This window comes from Canis lupus, chromosome 5 (assembly GCF_011100685.1).
Source record: "Canis lupus familiaris isolate Mischka breed German Shepherd chromosome 5, alternate assembly UU_Cfam_GSD_1.0, whole genome shotgun sequence".
NCBI classification, from domain to species: domain Eukaryota; kingdom Metazoa; phylum Chordata; class Mammalia; order Carnivora; family Canidae; genus Canis; species Canis lupus.
In genome coordinates, this window is record NC_049226.1 from 1,370,393 (window position 1) to 1,390,183 (window position 19,791).

Below are 19,791 nucleotides of genomic sequence, written 5' to 3' on the forward strand. Positions count from 1 at the left end.
CATCGTATGCCTAAAGGCAAGAAGGGAGAAGAGGTCATCATTATTGGCAGAAGGTGTCATATAGTGCAGGCCACCTTGAGAAGAGCAGTGACAAGAGAGACAGCTCCAGATGACCTCACAGGTATAGAACCAAGAGAATAAATGCTATGCTCTCCTGCTTTCTCCCTTCAATCTCCTGACAAGGATTCCCACAAGTTGGAGCCAATTAGAGACCAAAGGGTATAGGAGTCCATGGATGTCACCCATATAGTAGAAGAGAGAAGGAAGGAGAGGGGTGGAGAATGGATCTGGAGGGGCAATTGGAAGGTATCTGGCACAAACATGATCTGTCTACAGAATGTAGGACTTAAATTTATGTTCAACGAACAGGCTCTGTCACATAAGGATCAAAAAATACATATTGGATTTGGCAATTTAGAGTCCACTGGCAAACTTGTAAACAGGTCTAGTGGAAAGATCAGAAGAGGAAGCCAAATTGCAGTGGACTGGATTGAAGAGGAGATGAGGATGTGGAGAGAGTGATAAAGACTTTCAAGTAGCCCAAGATGATAGGAGGAGATCTGGAATGAACTGGATCTAGGAGACTGCAGGATATAGTAGATGTCCTCCATTCTTTATCTCTTCTCATATTCAAACCTTTGCCATGTAGTTTTCTAGGGCCTTCCTTCTTGAACTCTGGAACTGATCAGGTGTCTTGCTTCAGCCAATGGGATATCAGCAAATATTGCATAAGCAAAAGATTGAATAAGTCTGTGCTTTACGTCTTGTTCTATCATGTTTCTGCCATTGCCATGAAAACACAACGGGTAGCCTATTGGAAGATTACTGAGTCATGGAGCAGAGCCACAGTGCTCTAATTGTTCCGGTTGAAGCCAGCCTATATTAGAAGCCAGGGCACATCAACTGATCCCCAGAAATTAAGGTGACTCAGAGAGAGCACCTAACCAGTTTCAGATAGATAAGAAACAAACATTTATTGTTATATGCCACTGACATTTTATGGTTTATTTAAAATATGTGTGTGTGCGTGTGTGTATGTGCATGTGTATATACCTTTTAAGTAAGAAAGAAGGAGAAATAAGAATAGATTTTAGAGGTTCTACTTTTAGATCGGATGACAGCAGCCCAGCTTAAAAAACCCAGACATTATACAGGTGTATTTTAAAATACTTAGGGGATCAGGGAAGCAATAAGGAAGAAAAGAACTAGGATTCCAGAGAGAATGGAGCCTTTCTGAGGAAAGCTGGTTGCTGCTAGTGATTTTTTCCTCTGGAGTCATTTATTGATTCTAGGGCCCATCCTATGTTTAGTTTAGGACCCCCTGAGAGGGACAATACTGGGAGACAGACATCAGGAAGCTTTAGGGATCATACAGAGTCGTGTGACAGATTGGAAGTGCAAGAAGCCACAAATGTATGTTAAGTTCTTCCAATAGGATATATTTTTTTGAGATTGGGACTGTGCACAGGAGGCTGGGGAACTAGGCAAGGACTTGGAAAAGGCAGAGGGAAATATTCTGTAATCTTGAAGGAGACTAAGTCTGGAAAGAGAGAGGAAACTCCTCAAATATAATCTGCCTTTTCCTCAAGGCATTTGCCAGATTTTGAAACTAAATGGGGGAAGGAGCCTGAAGAAATAAACTTAGAATCTTCAAGGAGCAGAACTACATTTCCAGCAGAAAAATATATTGAAGAGTAGACTGGACATGGCAGGAGACAGGGCTAGGGAACCAGAAGCCAGGATAATAAGAAATAGCCAAGCTGAAGTGCTGAGACAAAAGGGAAAAGAGTAAGAAAGGAGTAGAGCAAAAGAGACATGTGGAACACAAACAAAAAGGTCTAATGGAACATATAATTGGAGCCCCAGACAGGAAGAGACAATGAATGGGTAGAAGCAATATTGGAAGAGATAATGTCAGAGAAATTTTCTAAACTGGTGGAAGATATCCCACAGATTCAAGATGCTCAATGAATCATAAGGAAGATAAATACAAAGGAAAACACACCAGCACATCACAGTCAATCTGCCGAAAACTGAAGATAAAAAGAAAAATCTTAAAAGGTTCAAGAAAAAAACCCAACACATTATCTTCAAAGAAGCAACAGCAAGATTAATGACAGCCTTTTCAGCATAAACAATGGAAGACAGAAGACAATGGAATATCTTTGAAGTGCTGAAATGAACAGCCAACCTATAACTCAGTAAACAATGGAGTAATTTAAAACATTTGATTTAAAATAAAATAAGGAAAGGATAAAAAACAGATTATACAAATATAAAGATATTAATTTTAAAACTATCTAAAATATATTGATAATTGTATTGATTTTAAATGGACTAAGAAATCCAGCTAGTAAAGTAAACATTGTCAAACTGGATTTGAAAACCACAACTAGATGCTGTTTATAGGAGCATATAGGAAGCAATAATATTTAAAAATATATACCACAGAAGTACTAACAAAAAGAAAGTTGCCAAAGCTTTATTAAATCAGACAAAGTCATTTTTTTTTCTAATAAGGAATGAGTTTATTGGCTTATTATCTCTTAATCTTTTGCTTTTTTTCCCTGAAATTTTTCATTGGCCTAAACCTAATGACTTTGAACATATGTGCTTTAGTATGGGGCCCATGGCTCCCTGTAGACCTCAGGAAAGTCTTAACATTTTTTATGAGGATTCTTAAAAATTGGGGGTTTTCCTTTTGATCAAATTATAAAAATTGAATTTTACCATTTTCTGCATCATTCTGACTCCAAATAGTCAAAACATGCCGTGGAATTCCACCTTGCTTGTTCAAGTGGCACATATGTAGACAGACAAAGTCAATTTTAGAGTCAGAAATATTTTTGGTCATTAAAGCTATTGTAAAGTGGGCAATTTGATAGGAAGATATATCCATGCTAAATTTGTGTGTACTTAATAGCAGCATACTTTCAAAGTGTATGAAGTAAAAATTGACAGAACTAAGAGAAAAAATAGACAAACACAATCATAGTGGGAGATTTTAATATATTTTTTTCTCAGTAATTTATAGAACAAGTAAGGAAAAATTAGTAAAGATTTAGAAGAATAGAACAAATGATCAACTAACTTGAACTAATTGACACGTGTAGATCTGCGCACTCAACAACTGCAGTGTACATCTTCTTTTTCAGCACTCTGGATCAGTTACCAATATAGACAATCTTCAGGATCAGAACACTTACCTTGTTAATTTCAGAAGATTGAAATCACAGTAGTTCTGTGACCAGAGTGGAATTCAATTATAAATTAATAATTACCATGTTTCCAAAAGTTTTTCAGTTAAGGAATTCTAAGTAATCCAAAAGTCAAAGAAAAAAATCACAATGTAAGAAAACATATTGTTTTTAAAGATTTTTTATTTATTTATTCATGGAGACACAGGCAGAGGGAGAAGCAGGCACCATGCAGGGAGCCTGATGTGGGACTTGATCCAGGGTCTCCAGGATCATGCCCTAGGCTGCAGGTGGCTCTAAACTGCTGTGCCACCGGGGCTGCCCCAGAAAACATTTTGATTAGGTAATAATAAAAATGCTTGTGAAATGCAACTAAAGCAATGTTCTGAGGGTAATTTTCAGTCCAAGTGCATATGTCGGAAAAGAAAAAAGTTGTAAATCAATGAGGTTAAAACAATAGCAATAAACTAAACCTAAAGAATACAGAACAAAGGAAGTAATAAAGTTGTGGTATTGAAATTTAACAGACACACACATGAAAATCAACAAAAGATAGTTATTTGAAAAGATTAACAAAACTGACAAACCTCTAGCAAGACTAGTGAGGATACAAAGACAAAAATCATAATGTAACATTACCAGGATTCACATCAAATTCTACAAAAAAGCAGAATTCATGTCAAATTCTATGAATATTAGATGTCAAAAGAATATTGTGAACACTTTATGCCAATAAATTTGACAACTTGGATAAAATGGATACATTCCTTGAAAAATACATTAAAACACAAGCAAAAAGCCCAAATCTGAATAATCCTATACATATTAAAGAAGTTAGTTCTGTAATTAAAAACTATCCAATAAAGAAAACTCCTGTCCAGATAGATAGATAGATTCACAGATGAGTTCCTCCAAACACATATGGAAGAAATAAATCTTACATGAATTCTTCTAGAGAATAGAAATAGGGAGTGCATCTAAATTCATTTTATGACTTCAGTGCAATGTTGATATCAATATCTGACAAAAAATACAAGAAAGAAAAATTATAGGCTAATATTTGTTATTATCATAGATGCAAATGTTCTAATAAGGCTACATATTTATGAATAATGTATATAACATATAACATATATAATATATATTATATGTATCCTGAACAAGTGGGGTTTGCATAAAATTTCAATGTTGCTTTACCATTTGAAAATCAGTCAGTAAAATGCACTATAATAATAAAAGAAAGCCCATGTGATCATCTCAACAGACACAAAATATTTGTTAAAATTAACACACTTTCATGACAAAAACTCTGCAAGCTAGGAATAGAAGGAACAAAATTTAATTGAGTGAGGGGAGTCTACCAAAGACCTAGCTCCAGAATTAATGATGAAAGTAAGCACTTTTCTTTTAAGATTAGAAACAAGGCACAGATTGTTTTTATCAATTCTATCAACATTTTACTGAAGATATTAGCTAGGACAAAAGAGTAAGCAACAAAACAAAACAAAACAAAACACACAAAAAAACACCCACATAAAAGCAAACACCCCAAAACAGAAAAACACAACATGATTTAATACTCAGAAAATCTTCAAAAATCTGTATGTAATCACTATTAGTAACTGAATTCCACAGATTTATTGGATATAGGGACAATATAAAAAATTTCTTTTTTTTTTTTAAAGAATCTTTTTTTTTTTTTTTTTTAATTTATGATAGTCACAGAGAGAGAGAGAGAGAGGCACAGAGACATAGGCAGAGGGAGAAGCAGGCTCCATGCACCGGGAGCCTGATGTGGGATTCGATCCCGGGTCTCCAGGATCGCGCCCTGGGCCAAAGGCAGGCGCCAAACCGCTGCGCCACCCAGGGATCCCCAATATAAAAAATTTCTATTTACTACCAGAAACTAGTTGAAGTAGAACTGAAGCAGAAAAAGAAATAAAATATCAAATATTTAGAGATAAATCTAATGAGAGATATACAAATCCTCTACACTAAAAACTACAAAACATGTTGATAAAATTAAAAAACTTACATAAATGGAGGAATGTAGCATGTTTAAGGATGGAAATCTCACTTTAAATAAAATGCCATTTCTCTCCATTTGAGCTATAGATTTAATAAAATACCCAATCAAAATTCCAGAACTTTTTTTGTGGTAATTGACAATTTAATTTTAAATAAATATATGGAAATACAAAAAGAACTAGAAAAGCCAAGATAATAATTAAGACAAATGAAAAAGCAGGAGGACTCACACTGCCAGGTATCAAGACCAATGATAAGATTAAAATTAAGGAAGAGTGCTATTGATGGTAAATTAGAGGAAAAGGAGAAGAGAAGGCAGAGGGGAAGGGAAGAAGAAGGTAGATCAATAGGATAGAGAAGAGAACCCAGAAATAGCTCTACACATGCACTGCCATCTGTTTATGACAAAGGCACCACTCTCATTCAGTGGGCTATTAGTGGAATGGGAAGTATAAATGAACCTAGTTGTGTAACACATTACACAACACACAAAATTGATTTGACATAGATTATAGATCTAAATATAAAAGCTTCTAAAATGGTAACGTTTCCAGAAAAAAACCATAAGAGAATGTCTTCATGATGTTGGGGTAGAGATAGTTCCTTAAACATGAAACAAAAACATAAGGGAAAAAAATGATTGACAAAAGGATCTGGGACACTAGTAATCTTGCCTGAATTGGGTTGTTTTAGTTTTCCACTGTTAACCACAGGCCATGTAATAGGACACATCCTGGTGGATCTCCTATATTCCAGACACACTCTTCCTTACTTCGTAACAGTCCACTTTCCTCATGGTACTAGGATCAGTTACCGCAGCCAATATAGTAACTATCACCTTTGCCTTTTGATTTAATGGTAGGAGGAGCCCAAAGTGCCCAGGTGGCAGTAGTAACCACCACGTGATCGGAATCATTGCTGTGCTCCGCGGTGGAAGCATTCCTCCCTTTGGAGCTAAGGTCTCTAGACCAGTAGAGCAAAAGTTCTTGGGGAGAGAAAGCAGAAGGTTGCTGGTGGATAATTAGGGGTAATAGTGAGGAGTGCCACTGCCATTCCCATCCCTTAATTCCTGGACCTGTGAATCCTGGCTGTGGGAGAAATAGCACAATACACTGGACACTGATTTGGAACATGCACCACTTCTCATAGAACATCGCTTCAGCCCTGCAGGATGTTGCCACCTAACGGGCACCGTGAATGCGTCTTCAAAAGGCCTTTCCACTGTTCTTCCAAACCAGTTGCTATCGGGTGGCGGGAAACATGATAAGACGAGTGAACAGGCCCATCACTGCCCTTAATTTGCTGTGAGGTCCCACAGAAGCAATGCTGTGTAGAACACCATGGCAGCGGGTAAGGCGTTCTGTAAACCCACTGAGGGCAGTCAGGGCAGAGGCAGTGCGTGCAGAGAAGGCAAATTCACACGCAGAGCAAGTGTCTATTCCAGTAAGACCAAAACATTGTCTCCTACACAATGGGAGTAGGCCAGTAGGACCCGCTTGTTGTCTGAGGGCTGGGGTTGCCCAGAGGAGCAGCCCCGCAGCTGGGCCTCGGTATTGGTCTCTGCTGCAGGCCGACTAGGCAGTCACTTGTGGCTTGTAGGTCAGCTTTGGCGAGAGGAAGTCCATGTTGCGGAACCAGGCGCAGCCTCTGTCCTTGCTACCACCGCCGCTTTGTTCACGGGCCCACTGGGTGATAACGGGGAGCTGGGGAAAGAGACTGAATGCTATCTACAGAATGGGTCATTTAAAAAATATTTTGTCTAAATTCAGTTTGCCAACATACAGTATAACATCCAGTGCTCAACCCATCAAGTGCCTCCCCCTTAGTGCCCGTCACCTGGTCACCCCATCCCCCTCTCCACCTCCCCTTCTGCAACCCTTTGTTTGTTTCCCAGAGTCAGGAGTCCCTCATGGTTTGTCTTCGTCTCTACTTTTTCTCTACTTGTTCCCCTCCTTTCCCTTATGGTCCCTTTCACTATTTCTTATTATATGTATTATTCCCTGTATGAGTGAAACCCTATGATGTCTGTCCTCCGATTGACTTACTTACTGAGCATACTACCCTCCAGTTCTATCCATGTTGATGTAAATGGTGGGCACTCGTCCTGTCTGATGGCTGAGGAACAGCCCACTGTATATGTGGGACCACATCTCTATCCATCATCTGTTGGAGGACATCGTGGCTCCTTCCACAGTTTGGCTGTTGTGGGCATTGCTGCTGTGACCATTGGGGTGCAGGTGTCCCAGCATTTCACCGCATCTGTATCTTTGGGGTAAATACCCAGTAGTGCAATTTCTGGGTCATAGGGCAGCTCTCTTTTTAACCAGAATGGGTCATCTTATCCAGTTATTAGTAAAACGCTCCTCTGCTGAGCTCACCTTTGGTGAACATACATGGGACACAAATCTCTTCACTTTTCCCGCCCCCGCCATCCAGAGAGGTCTAAGCACATACCTCTTCCCCACACCTCTTTATCAATTTTCTAATCATGTTCCTTCCAAGTCGTTGACTATCCAGCCAAACCATTGGGCGCAACCCATACCTTAGTGTACGGTCACGAGTGTGGCCACTTTATCGGCGGAAAGTGAACAGGCAAGAGCACAGCAGGAAGCTCTGCCCTTCAGAGCTTCAAGGGAGGATTTCTCTTCACCAACTGTCCTTTAAGGTGTTCCAGAAAGTAGTGCGGCAGTAGTTTACTTTCAGGGTTGGATGACATGTTACGCAGAACCATCTGTAAATCAGGCCCGAGTCCTCTCCTGTCAGCTGGTCATATGGAACTCCACGTGAGGCCATAGGTACGCACTGGGAGAAAGAAGGTAGTGGAGCCAGAGTAGGGAACAAGGACATTTGGGGCCACTTCCTCATAAAACGCTTTTTCGCCTTCAGGACCAGTTTGTGCCTGATTTCAACTATTCCACTTCTATTTGATGATGGAATGCTGCTGTGTGCACACAACTTTACGGCTTGATGGTTCAGATAACACCCCATTCGTAAAGGGCTGCTCAGGTTGTGTGGTAACTTCATGGCTGATGGTTAAACATTCCTTCTCTACTAGGGCCTTGTAGCAAATGGAAAGCTGCATATCAAAAGGAGAGTAGTTCTCCACAGAGCATGGCAAAGCTTTGCTCCAAATCCTCATGGTTCCTACTGTGACGCACATATCGAGGCCTGCTGCAGTTTTCACATAGCATCCCTATCTGCCACTGACACTTCAAACGACATCGAAGCTACTGGATCATGTGGCTCAAGCGGCTGAACTACTTCTGGCAGCTTTTACTAACAGGTATTGAGAAAAAAGCATTTGCTAGCTACCTTCCTATATACCATACACCATGTACAAGGGATTGTTTTCATTTGCTCAAGCAATGAAACCACATCTGTAACAGCAACTGCAGTTGGAGTCCCACCTGGTTAAGTTTACAATGATCCACTGTCATACCCCAGGATCCTTCTGTCTTCTGCACAGACAAAACAGGCAAACCGTGTGGGAAGGAGGTGAGAATCCCCACCCCTGCATCTTTCAGGTCCTTAATGGCGGCACTGATCTCTATAATCCCTCCTCATTGTCGTATTGCTTTTGATTTACTCTTCCCAAGTAGGGGAAGTTCTGCTGGCTTCCACTTAGCCGTCCCTACCATAACAGTCTTCACTCTACAGGTTAGGGAAGCAGTGTGGGGATTCTCCAGCTGCTGAATATGTCGGTTACAGTTATGGATTCTGGAACTAGAGAGCCATAGGATGGGTTTAGGGACACATTGGGCCCTCTGTGAGTGGGACTTGAGCTAAAATTCCATTGATCACCTGACCTCCCTAAGCCCCTGCTCTGAATTACTGTCTCCTAGAATTAGTAGAAGTTCAGAGTCAGTGTCCAGGAATCCCTGAAAAGTCTATTTCCTTTTCCTCAATTTACAGTCACCCCAGTAAAAGGCTGTAAGTTCCTTTGGGAAGGGTGGAATATTAACACTATGCATTTTTTGTAGTAGGGTTTTTCCTCAAAGGGATCCAGACTGTCCTTCATTCAAATTCCGGGGCTGTACATTGGCTTAATCAAGAATTGGTCAGAGGGTCATCATGACTCTTTCTATGATTCAAGTTAGACTTCTGTTCACTTGACCTAGAATTCTTCCTCTTATATAAATCAGGCAAGAATTTAGTAAACTACTCATTTCTTTTACTTCTGATCTGCCAACACTATAGGTCTCTGGAAGTCAGATTCTTCTTATTACTGCTTTGACTCCACTGCCCATTATAGTAACCATGCCCACCTTGCTTTTGATGATTAAGGTTGCAGCATGGCCCCTGCTACCTGGGGTCCAAATATCCCTATTGCATTTAGAGTTCCCATGTAAGTGGCAGCAGTTCCCACCTTAATTTCTCACCTACAGAGAAGAGTGACCCCAGAGCTCTTCAAAGGTTTATTTTTTTCAGTCGTAAGTTTATTTTTTTCAGTCGTAATAAAAGTTGTGTCCTCCGGACTCTCCCGGGGTGGGTGAGAGTGTCTTGCATGATAAATACACTCGAGCCTTCCAATCTCCCTACACTTTTGGATACCATCCGCTGTAATATACCAACCCAGTCCTGGCATTTCAAATTCATTTAGTGTAGGTCATCTTTTGATCCATATTTCAGCCAAACAACCAAGCAAACCATTAGGGATGAAAAATGCTACTACTCTCCTTTTGATATGCAGCTTTCCAATTGCTACAAGGCCCTAGTAGAGAATGAATGTTAATTTATGGGTCACTGATTCATGACAAGGGAGCTAAGACAATTTAATTGAGAAAGAAGTTCTTTTCAAATAAATGGAACTGGGACAATGAAATTCAAAATGCAAAAAGAATGAAATTGGGGGGCACCTGGGTGGCTCAGTGGTTGAGCATCTGCCTTTGGCTCAGGTCATGATCTCAGGGTCCTGGGATTGAGTCCCTCATTGGGATCCCCACAGGGAGCCTGTTCCTCCCTCTGCTTATGTCTCTGTCTCTCTCTGTGTCTCTCATGAATAAATAAATAAAATCTTTTTAAAAATGAAGTTAGATCCCCTACCTCACACCATATCCAAAATTAATTAAAAATGGATAGCAGACACAAATGTAAAAGCAACAGTTATTAAATTCTTAGAAAAAAAGCATAGGTATAAATCTTCATGACCATGTAATGGGAATATCTTAGATATAGCATCAAAAAGCACAAACAACAAAAGTAAAGATAGATAAATTGCACCTCATTAAAAGTTCAATTCATCATTTTATGTGATGAGTGATAACTTCATTCATCATTTCTTTCCTTCATATGATATCATCTAGAAAGTGAAAAGACAACCTAGAGAATAGGAGTAAGTACTTGCTAATTATGTATCTGAGAAGACACTTGTACAGAGAATATATAAAGAACTTTTACTTAAAATTCAACAATAAAAAGACAATCCAATTATAAAATCAAAAGCATCTAAATAGATATTTCCCCAAAGAAGATATATCCATGGCTAATAAGCACATAAAAAGATACTCAGCATCATTTATCACTAGGGAGATACAAATCAAAACCACAATGAGACACCACTTCACACTTACTAGAATGGATAAAAACAGGTAACATGTTGGCAAGGATGTGGGGAAACTAGAACCCTCATGCATTTATGGTGGAAATGTAAAATGGTGCTGCCATTTAGAAAGCATTTCGACAGCTCCTCAAATAGTTACCATGTAATTCAGATGTTTAACACCAATAATTAATTAATTATTTACAAATTAAACTATTCCTGGTTACCAATTTATCTCCATTCATCTGGATAAACTATAAAAACGTCATACCAAGTAAATGTAATAAAAAAGAAAGAAAGAGAAAAGAATAGAATTAAGGAGGGGTACACGGGGTATTTCAAAAGTAACAATAATGTTCTTTTATCTTTAATGGGTATGCTTGTATTATCATTCTTTAGACTGTACATAGACTGTACTATAAATATTCCTTCATATGGATTAAATATTCAATAAAAAATGATATACCACGTGTTGGCTAGAAGGTGCAGCAACTGTCAGTTGCATGTATTGCTTACGGGCTGTAGCTGGTGCAAGCACTTTGCGGTACTCTTTGGTATATACTAATACTGAAAATACGTAAGGCCTATGACCTAGCAAGTCCACTTTTTGCTGTGTATATGCTCTAAAGATTCAGTGCTTATGTTAACCAAAAGAGAGGTATAGGGTGTTTATAGTAGCATTATTTTATTTCATTATTATTATTAGATTGTATTTATTTATTTGAGAGAGAGAGAAAACAAGCAGGAGCAGTGACAGAGGAAGAGGGAGAAGCAGGCTCCCTGCGGGGCAGGGAGCCCAATGTGAGGCTCGGTTCTGGGGCCCAGGATCATGACCTGAGCCAAAGGCAGATGCCCAACTGACTGAGCCACCTAGGCACCCCTATAGCAACATTATTTTTTAAAAAATCAAAGTAGATATAACATAAATGTCCATTAATAGTAAATTTGACAAATAACTTGCGTTCTGCTAATACAAAGGAATACTAGGTGATAGAGGTCACCTTTGGTGATAGAGGTCAAAATGATGGTCACCTTGTGGGAGAGTATTACTTGGGCATGCTGGGATACCGGAAGGGGTTCAATGTGCATGTGTGTGTATGTGTATGCACACCCACTTGATTTTTCTGAGCTGTGCATGTACTTGTACACTGTCCTGTATGCATTTTATAACATAGTAATAAAACAGTGAAGATAGATTTACGTGTGTGTTTTATTTTGGAAATATAAACACAGGTTGTATATCTTTAAAACATACGGAAATCATCATATGGTTTCACTCATACGGGGAATATAAGACATAGTGAAAGGGATTATAGGGGAAAGGGAACTGAGTGGGGAAAATTAGAGAGGGAGACAAACCATGAGGGACTTCTGACTCTAGGAAACACACAACGGGTTGTGGAAGGGGAGGTGGGCGGGGGGATGGGGTAACTGGGCACTGAGGGGCACTGAGGGGGGCACTTGAAGGGGTGAGCACTGGGTGTTAAACTGTATGTTGGCAGATCGAACTTCAATAAAAACAAATGTAAAAAAAAAGAAAATGGGGGATCCCTGGGTGGCCCAGCGGTTTGGCGCCTGCCTTTGGCCCAGGGCGCGATCCTGGAGACCCGGGATCGAATCCCACGTCGGGCTCCCGGTGCATGGAGCCTGCTTCTCCCTCTGCCTATGTCTCTGCCTCTCTCTCTCTCTCTCTCTCTCTCTCTCTGTGACTATCATAAATAAATAAAAATTAAAAAAGAAAAGAAAGAAAATGTATGGAAATCTTGCTTCTGAAGTAAGAACAAGGTTGACCAGATAGGAGAGGACACAGGACCCTCCTGAGTATATCTTTTCATGTAGTTCTAACTTTTGAATCACATAAATGTGTTTATATTCAGAAAATTATACCAATAAAGATAGAAACATGACTTTTAGAGGATAGTGGCAGAAACAGAGGTGTTGACAAGTAATTTCACCTTCTACTTTTCAATTTCCAGTCAGCCTGGGAGTTAGGTTGGGGTCACATGACCAGTACTGGCCAACAAGCTTTAGGAAGAAGCCGTTGGGCTGAAGCAGAAGAGCTGATTTTCTTGCTCCACACGTTCCGTCTCCTTGCTTCGGCAATCACGGGGCTAACATCATGAGACCTTGGAGCCACAGGATGGGGTTCTTCCTGGATCTTAGGTCACCACACGGAGCAGGACTACCCACAAGAGCTTCTCCACTTTGGAGAAGTTTGGAGTTTTTGAGAGTGAGAAGTGAACCTTTTTTTGTTTGTTTTAACTCTTAATCCCAGTTAGTTAATCTGCAGTGTTAGGTAAGTTTCAGGTGTACAATACAGTGACTCAACACTTCCATACACCCCCCCCTCCCCCGTGAGAAGTCCATCTTTTTAACAATTGGGGACAGTTTGTTGCCTCAACATAGCCTAGAGTATTCTGATGAATAAAGAAGATATAAAATTGAGGTGATTTGTTGCGAGGGAGGAGACATAATGGTTGTATCAGAGGAACTGGGGGGTGATACTCTTTGATATTCTTGGAAGAAAGAGAATGTGAACATTTATAGAATATTAGAGCTAGAAGAAATCTACAGACATTATTCTATTTTTTTTTTTTTTCATTTTGAAGAAGAACGTAGAACTGGAGAGACTGATGATGGGTTAAGGCCACACAATGAGTTAGTATAAAGCCAGGACTACAGCCTGTTTTTTGGGATTTTGAGAATAGTCTCAGGGTTAGGCAACCATTACTTTTGAGAGCAGCTCAACATTTGCTTAGGATCCTTTAGATATTCTGAACTTCCTTCCATTTCTTGGTGAAGGTTCTAGATGGGAATAGAAGGCTCTAGACGAGCTATCAATGTTTTCCTCCGATCTGAAGTCACAATGCAATCCGCGTCTCGCTTCCACTTTGCTCCCCTGCAGCAGTCCACTGGAAATCCTCAGGAAATATTTTTTAAATAATAAATGGCACTTGCAATTTACTCCATTCTTCTTATTGTTTGGATTTTTTTTTTAATGATTTGAATCACTGGTGTAAACAAAATAGAATAAAGGAAAATGTCCTTGTTGAGACTTTTGTTCCTCTGTCTTTTGATTTTTTTGGGGGGTGGACAAATTCTTTCTTCCCTTTATATAAGAATAAGAAGTACCTGTGGCATTGTTTGAGTCAACATCTAGACGACCTGGACCATTTTGTCACAAATTTGTTTCTTTTTTGATTCATCAGATCTCTTTCTGCTTTAGCATTGCTCAATACTGGGTGACCCACCACAATCCCCCTTTCCAAATCAAGTCTCTAGGATTTTGGTAATTTCCCCCTGTGTCTTTCTCGGGCTTATATTGGTTTGTATGTGACTTTTTCTTCCCATCCCCGTATCTCCCCATTTCTGAGCTATGGCCATCACTAGGGCAAATGCTTCCTGACCTCTTTTTTCCATCCCACTCTGACCCCGGAGGTTAAAGGAGGCCATTGTCACATCATCGTTGACCAAACAATCAGGGGGGAACCTCCCGTCAATGAGCCCTTGTTCCAGAGGAGTTCTCAGGCAGCTTCAATGGAAGGAGGGAGCCAAGCAGGAGCCCTGGCATCAGTCCAAAGATGATAATTACAACATGGATTGTGTACATTCTCGCCCGGAAAGGCGCCGGGTTCCCTTTCCCACCAAAAATCAGTTCGGTAGGTAGAACTGGGGGTGGCCACCGGGAAGTGTTTCTCATCCCTCTGATCCCTCCTGGGCCCCCCTCTATCGCATCTTCTCATAGGTAACTTTGGATAAGGACGGAGGCGGGGAGGGCTGTGTCTCGAGGGACTCTGAGGGCATTAACTTACCAATTTGTTACAGGACGTTGAAGTCATAGAAAGCGAGGCTGTATCCGTAGTACAGCACTGGTTGAAAAAAGTAAGTAAGATCCCTCTGTGACGCAGGGTGCCCCAGATTCTAGGGAGCTGGCCTCAGTGGGAACAGGGATCTGGATTGCTTTCCCCTTAGAGCCGGGACACTCAGGTTCACTGCCCAACACCCTGCCTCCGCTGTGTCTACCTCACCGACTATCCTAGAAGACACTGGGGCTCGTGTCCTTGTCACAGAGGCTTTGGGGTCACCGCTATTCCCGCCCCACTTCTGAAGGATGCCGGACGCGGGTTTCAGATGCGCCGTCCTCAGCCTGGGGCACCTCAGCCACACCCTGAGCCCCGCGGGGGCTTCATGAGTCCCCCGAACCCTACAGGGAGGTCATAATAGGAACTAGGAGACACGGGGGGTGTATGTGAGGACGCGTGGCATGTGTGTTGTGACGGAAAAAGAGAGAAAAAGAAGAGACCGATTTCAGCTCAGACACGGAGCAACACTTTCAGGGGACCCTGCTCCCCTTTCAGACTGAAGAAGAGGCTTCCCAGGACATAAAGGAGAAGATGTCCACCAACTGCCCTCCCACTCACGGCCAGGATGTCCACGTCACCAGAGACGTGGTAACTGGGAGTTTGAGACCATCGTCCGGGGCGAGTGGGTGGAAAGGGAGGTGGGTGGGCACAGGATCCGACTGAAAGGGTCCTGGGCAAGTAGGCGGAGCTGGTACTGACCCGCCCTTCCACGGTGGCCTCGCGGGACCATGACCACACGTGCTACCTGGATCTCCTAGGTGAAGCACCATCTCTCCAAGTCTGACTTGTTGGCGAACCAGAGTCAAGACGTCCTGGAGGAAAGAACAAGAATCCAGTTCATACGATGGAGGTAAAGGATCCGATTTTCCCTGAGTGGGGTGGTGGGAGGGAGGCGCAAGGCCCCCCTCGGGATTGCTGCCAAAGCGGACTCGCAGCTCTTCTCTGGAGATGTGGGCTTCTCTGGCTGAGAAAGTCTCCGGCCTTACTTCGGGCTCTTAGGGGAATATTTCCCCTGTCTCGGAAGCCCAGCTGGCTCCGAATTCCCTACGTGGCCCGAGGGCTGCTAGGCGGGCTGGCTCCCCGGGTCTTGAGTGCGTGCGAATAGGCTTCCGACTTCTGCTGCTTTTGCACTTGATTTGCTCAGAACTGGCTGCACTCTAAGGAGCTAAAAGAAAATAAGCTCTTACAATGCTAAAGCTAAGCCCTCCTCTGCAGCTGAGGTGAGGGGAGGTTTCTCAGCGCCCGAGGCCGGCACCCTGCGCCGCACAGTAGGGACCACCCTGTGGCCTGTCCCCGCGCCCAAGGGTGCCCAAGGGCAGAGGTCCCAGGCGGAGGGACCCGAGCCCTCATTCCCTCTGGTATAAGCCTCCCTATTTCCTTTCCAGGATTTGTGTTTGCTCAGCGTCTCTTTTCCCAGCAGAACCGTGGGGTTAAACTGGTCCTCCAGGAAACTCTCTCTCTCATATCCATGCGCTCCTCCTTTCCATGCCCCCATCACCAGCTTTGCTCACTTCTATTAAGGAGGACACGTTTCTCAAGAAATGTATTTTTGCCTGGGGGATATCCAGTTTTCTTGTGTTTACCCCTTCTGGTGCCGTTAGTATTTTATTTTATTTTATTTTATTTTATTTTATTTTATTTTATTTTATTTTATTTTATTTGTTAAAGATTTTATTTATTTATTCATGAGAGATACAGAAGGAGAGGCAGAGACACAGGCAGAGGGAGAAGCAGGCTCCACGCAGGGAGCCCAACGTGGGACTCGATCCCAGGACCCTGGGATCACACCCTGGGCCAAAGGCAGATGCTCAACCTCTGAGCCACCCAAGCGTCCCCTGTTAGCATTTTAAAACCGGATTCAAATGCTCAGGAAGGAGTAAAAAATGGTGGGATTTGCGAACTGCCTGGGAAAGTCTCTTTGGAGGGGAGCTCTATTCTAAAATCATAAACGTGGGGACTGTTATCCAGCCACAGCCGTACGGGCGAGGGACTGTCCCTGCCTGACGTGGCTGCACTGGAGGGAGCTCTGCACGTTCTGTCCCTTGGTCTGGATGATATGCACATTGTCTTCGGAAATTCTGGAGGCCCCACTGTGTGGCATAACTAGGCCTGAGCTTGGGAGACAAGCTACGGGAACCACGGGCAATCATCCACAGGTAATCTTTCCACCCCGGACTTTCTGTGGCTTTTTGAAACCCGTACAGTGTGCGTGGCTCCCCGTATAAGCCACTGGTTGGGGCACTCTCCGTGTCGGTAAGTACGCAGCCAGGGGCACGTGCCCCTTCTCCGGGCATCGGGCCACTCATTTATTCGGTAGATGTGTGCCAACCACCAGATGTTTGCTAGGCCCCCGAAAGGGGGAGAAAATAGGACGGAGTCCCCAGTTTTGAAAGGATACAAGTGAACAAGGGGAATAAGGCGTGTGAATGCGAGAGAACATCAGAAAGCCACAAGGGGGCCCACGCGAGCATGGGTCCAGCCCGTGTGCCACCCCAGTAAAGGCAGGGAAGCTCTCTGTTTCTCCGCCTCTCCCTAGGGCTGTCTGCCCCCGGCCAGGATTATTGGGTGGCTCAGGGCTACTTGAAGTGACAAATCTAAAAAACCAAAACCAAAACCACCCTTGTGTGCCTCGTGCAAGATGTGTGAAGGACCCCCCCGCCACCCCGCTCAGAAGTCCCTCGAGACAGGGTGGGAACTGCGGCTCCTGGCTTCCAACCTGCCGGCTATGCCTGTGAGGGACCTCAGGGATCCCAGGGTCCCCTCGCTGTTTTGCAGCCACACCCGAATCTTCCAAGTCCCCAGTGAGGTGAGGGACGATGTCATGCGAGAGCGAATAGAGCAGGTGAGACGCAGGTAAGCAGCTGAGATCAGCGGGTTGGACACCTACACAGGGGCAGGTGGGCAGGTGGGCAGGTGAGGCAGGTGGGGCACGTGGGGCACATGGGGCACGTGGGGGGGCACTCCCGCGCCGACATCTTCCCGGCCACCTGTGCGTCCTTGAGGGCCAAGCACAGGTTTGTAGGATGTGCTCCGGGCTGAGTGGGCGCAGCTCAGGTGGGGTGCCCGCCCCGACGCCGCGGTCTGGGGAGCCTGGGCGCAGCCTCCTGGGGGCCTTGCTCGTCTCTTCCATCCCTGCAGCATATGCAACCTCACGGATGAAGCGTCCCAGGAGATTCGCAGCAGAAATTCCTACGCAGACTGCTGAGAGCTACAGGTGAGAGGGCGCCAGGTGAGGAGCCTGGCAGGGGCAGGGGGTGCGGCCCTCCTGGGTAGGCCTGGGACAGTGTGCAGGGGTGGGGCGGGGGGGCTTGATAATAAGTGATAATAAGGCAGAGCCCTGCCTTGGGGGGAGACGCGCTTGGGGAGGGGAGGGTGGGCCAGGCTCCCGCAGGGGCCGAGGCGTCACGGTGAGCGGGGCTCAGTGGGGCTGTGACGGGGGTTGGTGTGGACGCCGCTCTCGGGTCTAACAACCCTGGCATCACTGCCGTCGGGCCACCCACCCCACCGTGTGCACTGCGGGCACATCTGGGGGCACGCGGATTTGGGCCCTGCCGCAGGCTGGGGCCTTGCCTTGGGGTGCGTGGCTCCTGGTCTCACCCCGGGGACCAGGGATTGCAGCGGAGGCCGTGGCTCGGGGAGGTGGCGGGGGGCGGGGGGCGGGAGTACCCGGTGCTGCATTTATGGGACACTTGCTGCTTGCCCACATGCTTCTCGTCCCATCCAAGGCACCTGGAGAGGAACGCGGCCCTCGTGCCCCTTCCTTCGCAGCCGGGCCAGCCCTGGGGGTGCGCACCAACCCGCCCCCCGTGCAGCTCCACATTGGGCACACTCGTGTATGCGCGTGTGACCCAGGAGCACTGCCTGAGGGGGCTGGCCGGCCGTGTCCTCCCATCACTGACCCCGTGGCTGCGGGGCCGCCGGGGTGCTCGGGGTGCTGCAGGCTGTCCCAAGGTGTGAGGCCCCGCAGGGCAGGGGTGTGTGCTGCGCGGGTGTGCAGCCGTGTGCAGGCGGGTGGCGGGATCTGGGGAGCCCGGCCTCCCCTGATAACGGGGTCGTGTCCTCCGTGTCCTCCAGGGTTGGGGAACAGCCTGTGTCACAGAACGTCTATGACCCTTGACGGGAGGAGCAACCACACCTGGGCAGAGGGGACCCCGCGGTGAGCCCTTGCTTGTGACGGGCCCACTGGAACCTTCTCGCCCACCGGCTAATAAAGAGATGAGCTATTTAATCACCGTCCTGGCCCTGGGCTCAGTGCCTGCTGTTCACCCGCCCATCGCCCTGCGCCTCACGCCCTGGGCCCTGGGGACACGGGGGCGGGGGCGCGGCGGGGAGCCGCCCGGCCAGCACAGAGCTGGGTCCAGCGGCCGTGGCAGGTGCTCCTGGAATGTGGGAAGGGGTGCTGGGCTAGCCCGAGGGCTTCCTGGGGGAGGCTGGCTTGTTTGTTTCCCTCATGGGTTTATTTATTTATTTTTAAAGATTTTATCTATTTATTCATGAGCAACACAGAGAGAGGCAGAGACACAGGCCGAGGGAGGAGCAGGCTCCCCGTGGGGACTTAATCCCGGGTCCCCCCGGGGTCACGCCCTGAGCCGAAGGCAGAGGCTCCACTGCTGAGCGCCCCAGGCGTCCCCTGTTGATAGCTTCCCGGGGCGTCGTCTGTCTGCCTCGTTGCCTGTCTGTCCTTGTGCGCTGTCCACTTTCCCTAACAGATCCCTCAGCATATTTATCATAGTCCTAACTCCCAGTCTGACACCCCGTGCCCTGCCTTACCCAAGTCTGCCTCTCCGGATGGCATGCTCACCTTGTGCCGGGCAGCTTCTGGTTTCGCTGAAGCCACATATGCTGGGGGGTGGGGGTTGGGGGGTAGTGGGACAGGGGCAGGGGTGTGAGGTGGGGGCAGGGGCAGGGGGTCTGGGCATGTGGCTGACAGGCTGTGCTTACTGTCTCCATGGCCGTAGCTGCAGACGCTAACGTGTCTCATCCCCCTGGTTTTCTCTCCCGTCTTTAGGCTTCCCTACAGGTTCCTTCTTAAACAGGGTTCGAGGCTTTTCGCGCGCTCAGCTGAAATTCCCTGTGGCTACAAAGGGGTCCCTGCTGCGCCGGGGCGGCTGGAGGGCAGAGCGGGGGGTGGGATGTCCCCTGGGCCTCTGCTGAGGCCTCAGTC

General features: G+C 45.3%; 1 protein-coding gene across 2 annotated transcripts; it reads left to right on the plus strand.

Moving 5' to 3' along the window:
- Window positions 1-14,262: 14,262 nt before the first annotated feature.
- Window positions 14,263-18,860, plus strand: SPATA19 (spermatogenesis associated 19). 2 transcript variants are annotated; one of them, XM_038535604.1, is made up of 7 exons: window positions 14,263-14,423; window positions 14,590-14,646; window positions 15,123-15,215; window positions 15,386-15,477; window positions 17,403-17,480; window positions 17,766-17,856; window positions 18,702-18,860. In XM_038535604.1, exons 1-6 carry the CDS (start codon window positions 14,346-14,348, stop codon window positions 17,830-17,832), a joined length of 465 nt encoding a protein of 154 aa, XP_038391532.1. In that variant the 5' UTR covers window positions 14,263-14,345; the 3' UTR covers window positions 17,833-17,856; window positions 18,702-18,860. The 2 variants fall into 2 exon arrangements, with proteins under 2 accessions (XP_038391532.1, XP_038391531.1); XM_038535603.1 differs by having other exon boundaries at window positions 17,766-17,841.
- The last annotated feature ends 931 nt before the right edge of the window (window positions 18,861-19,791 follow it).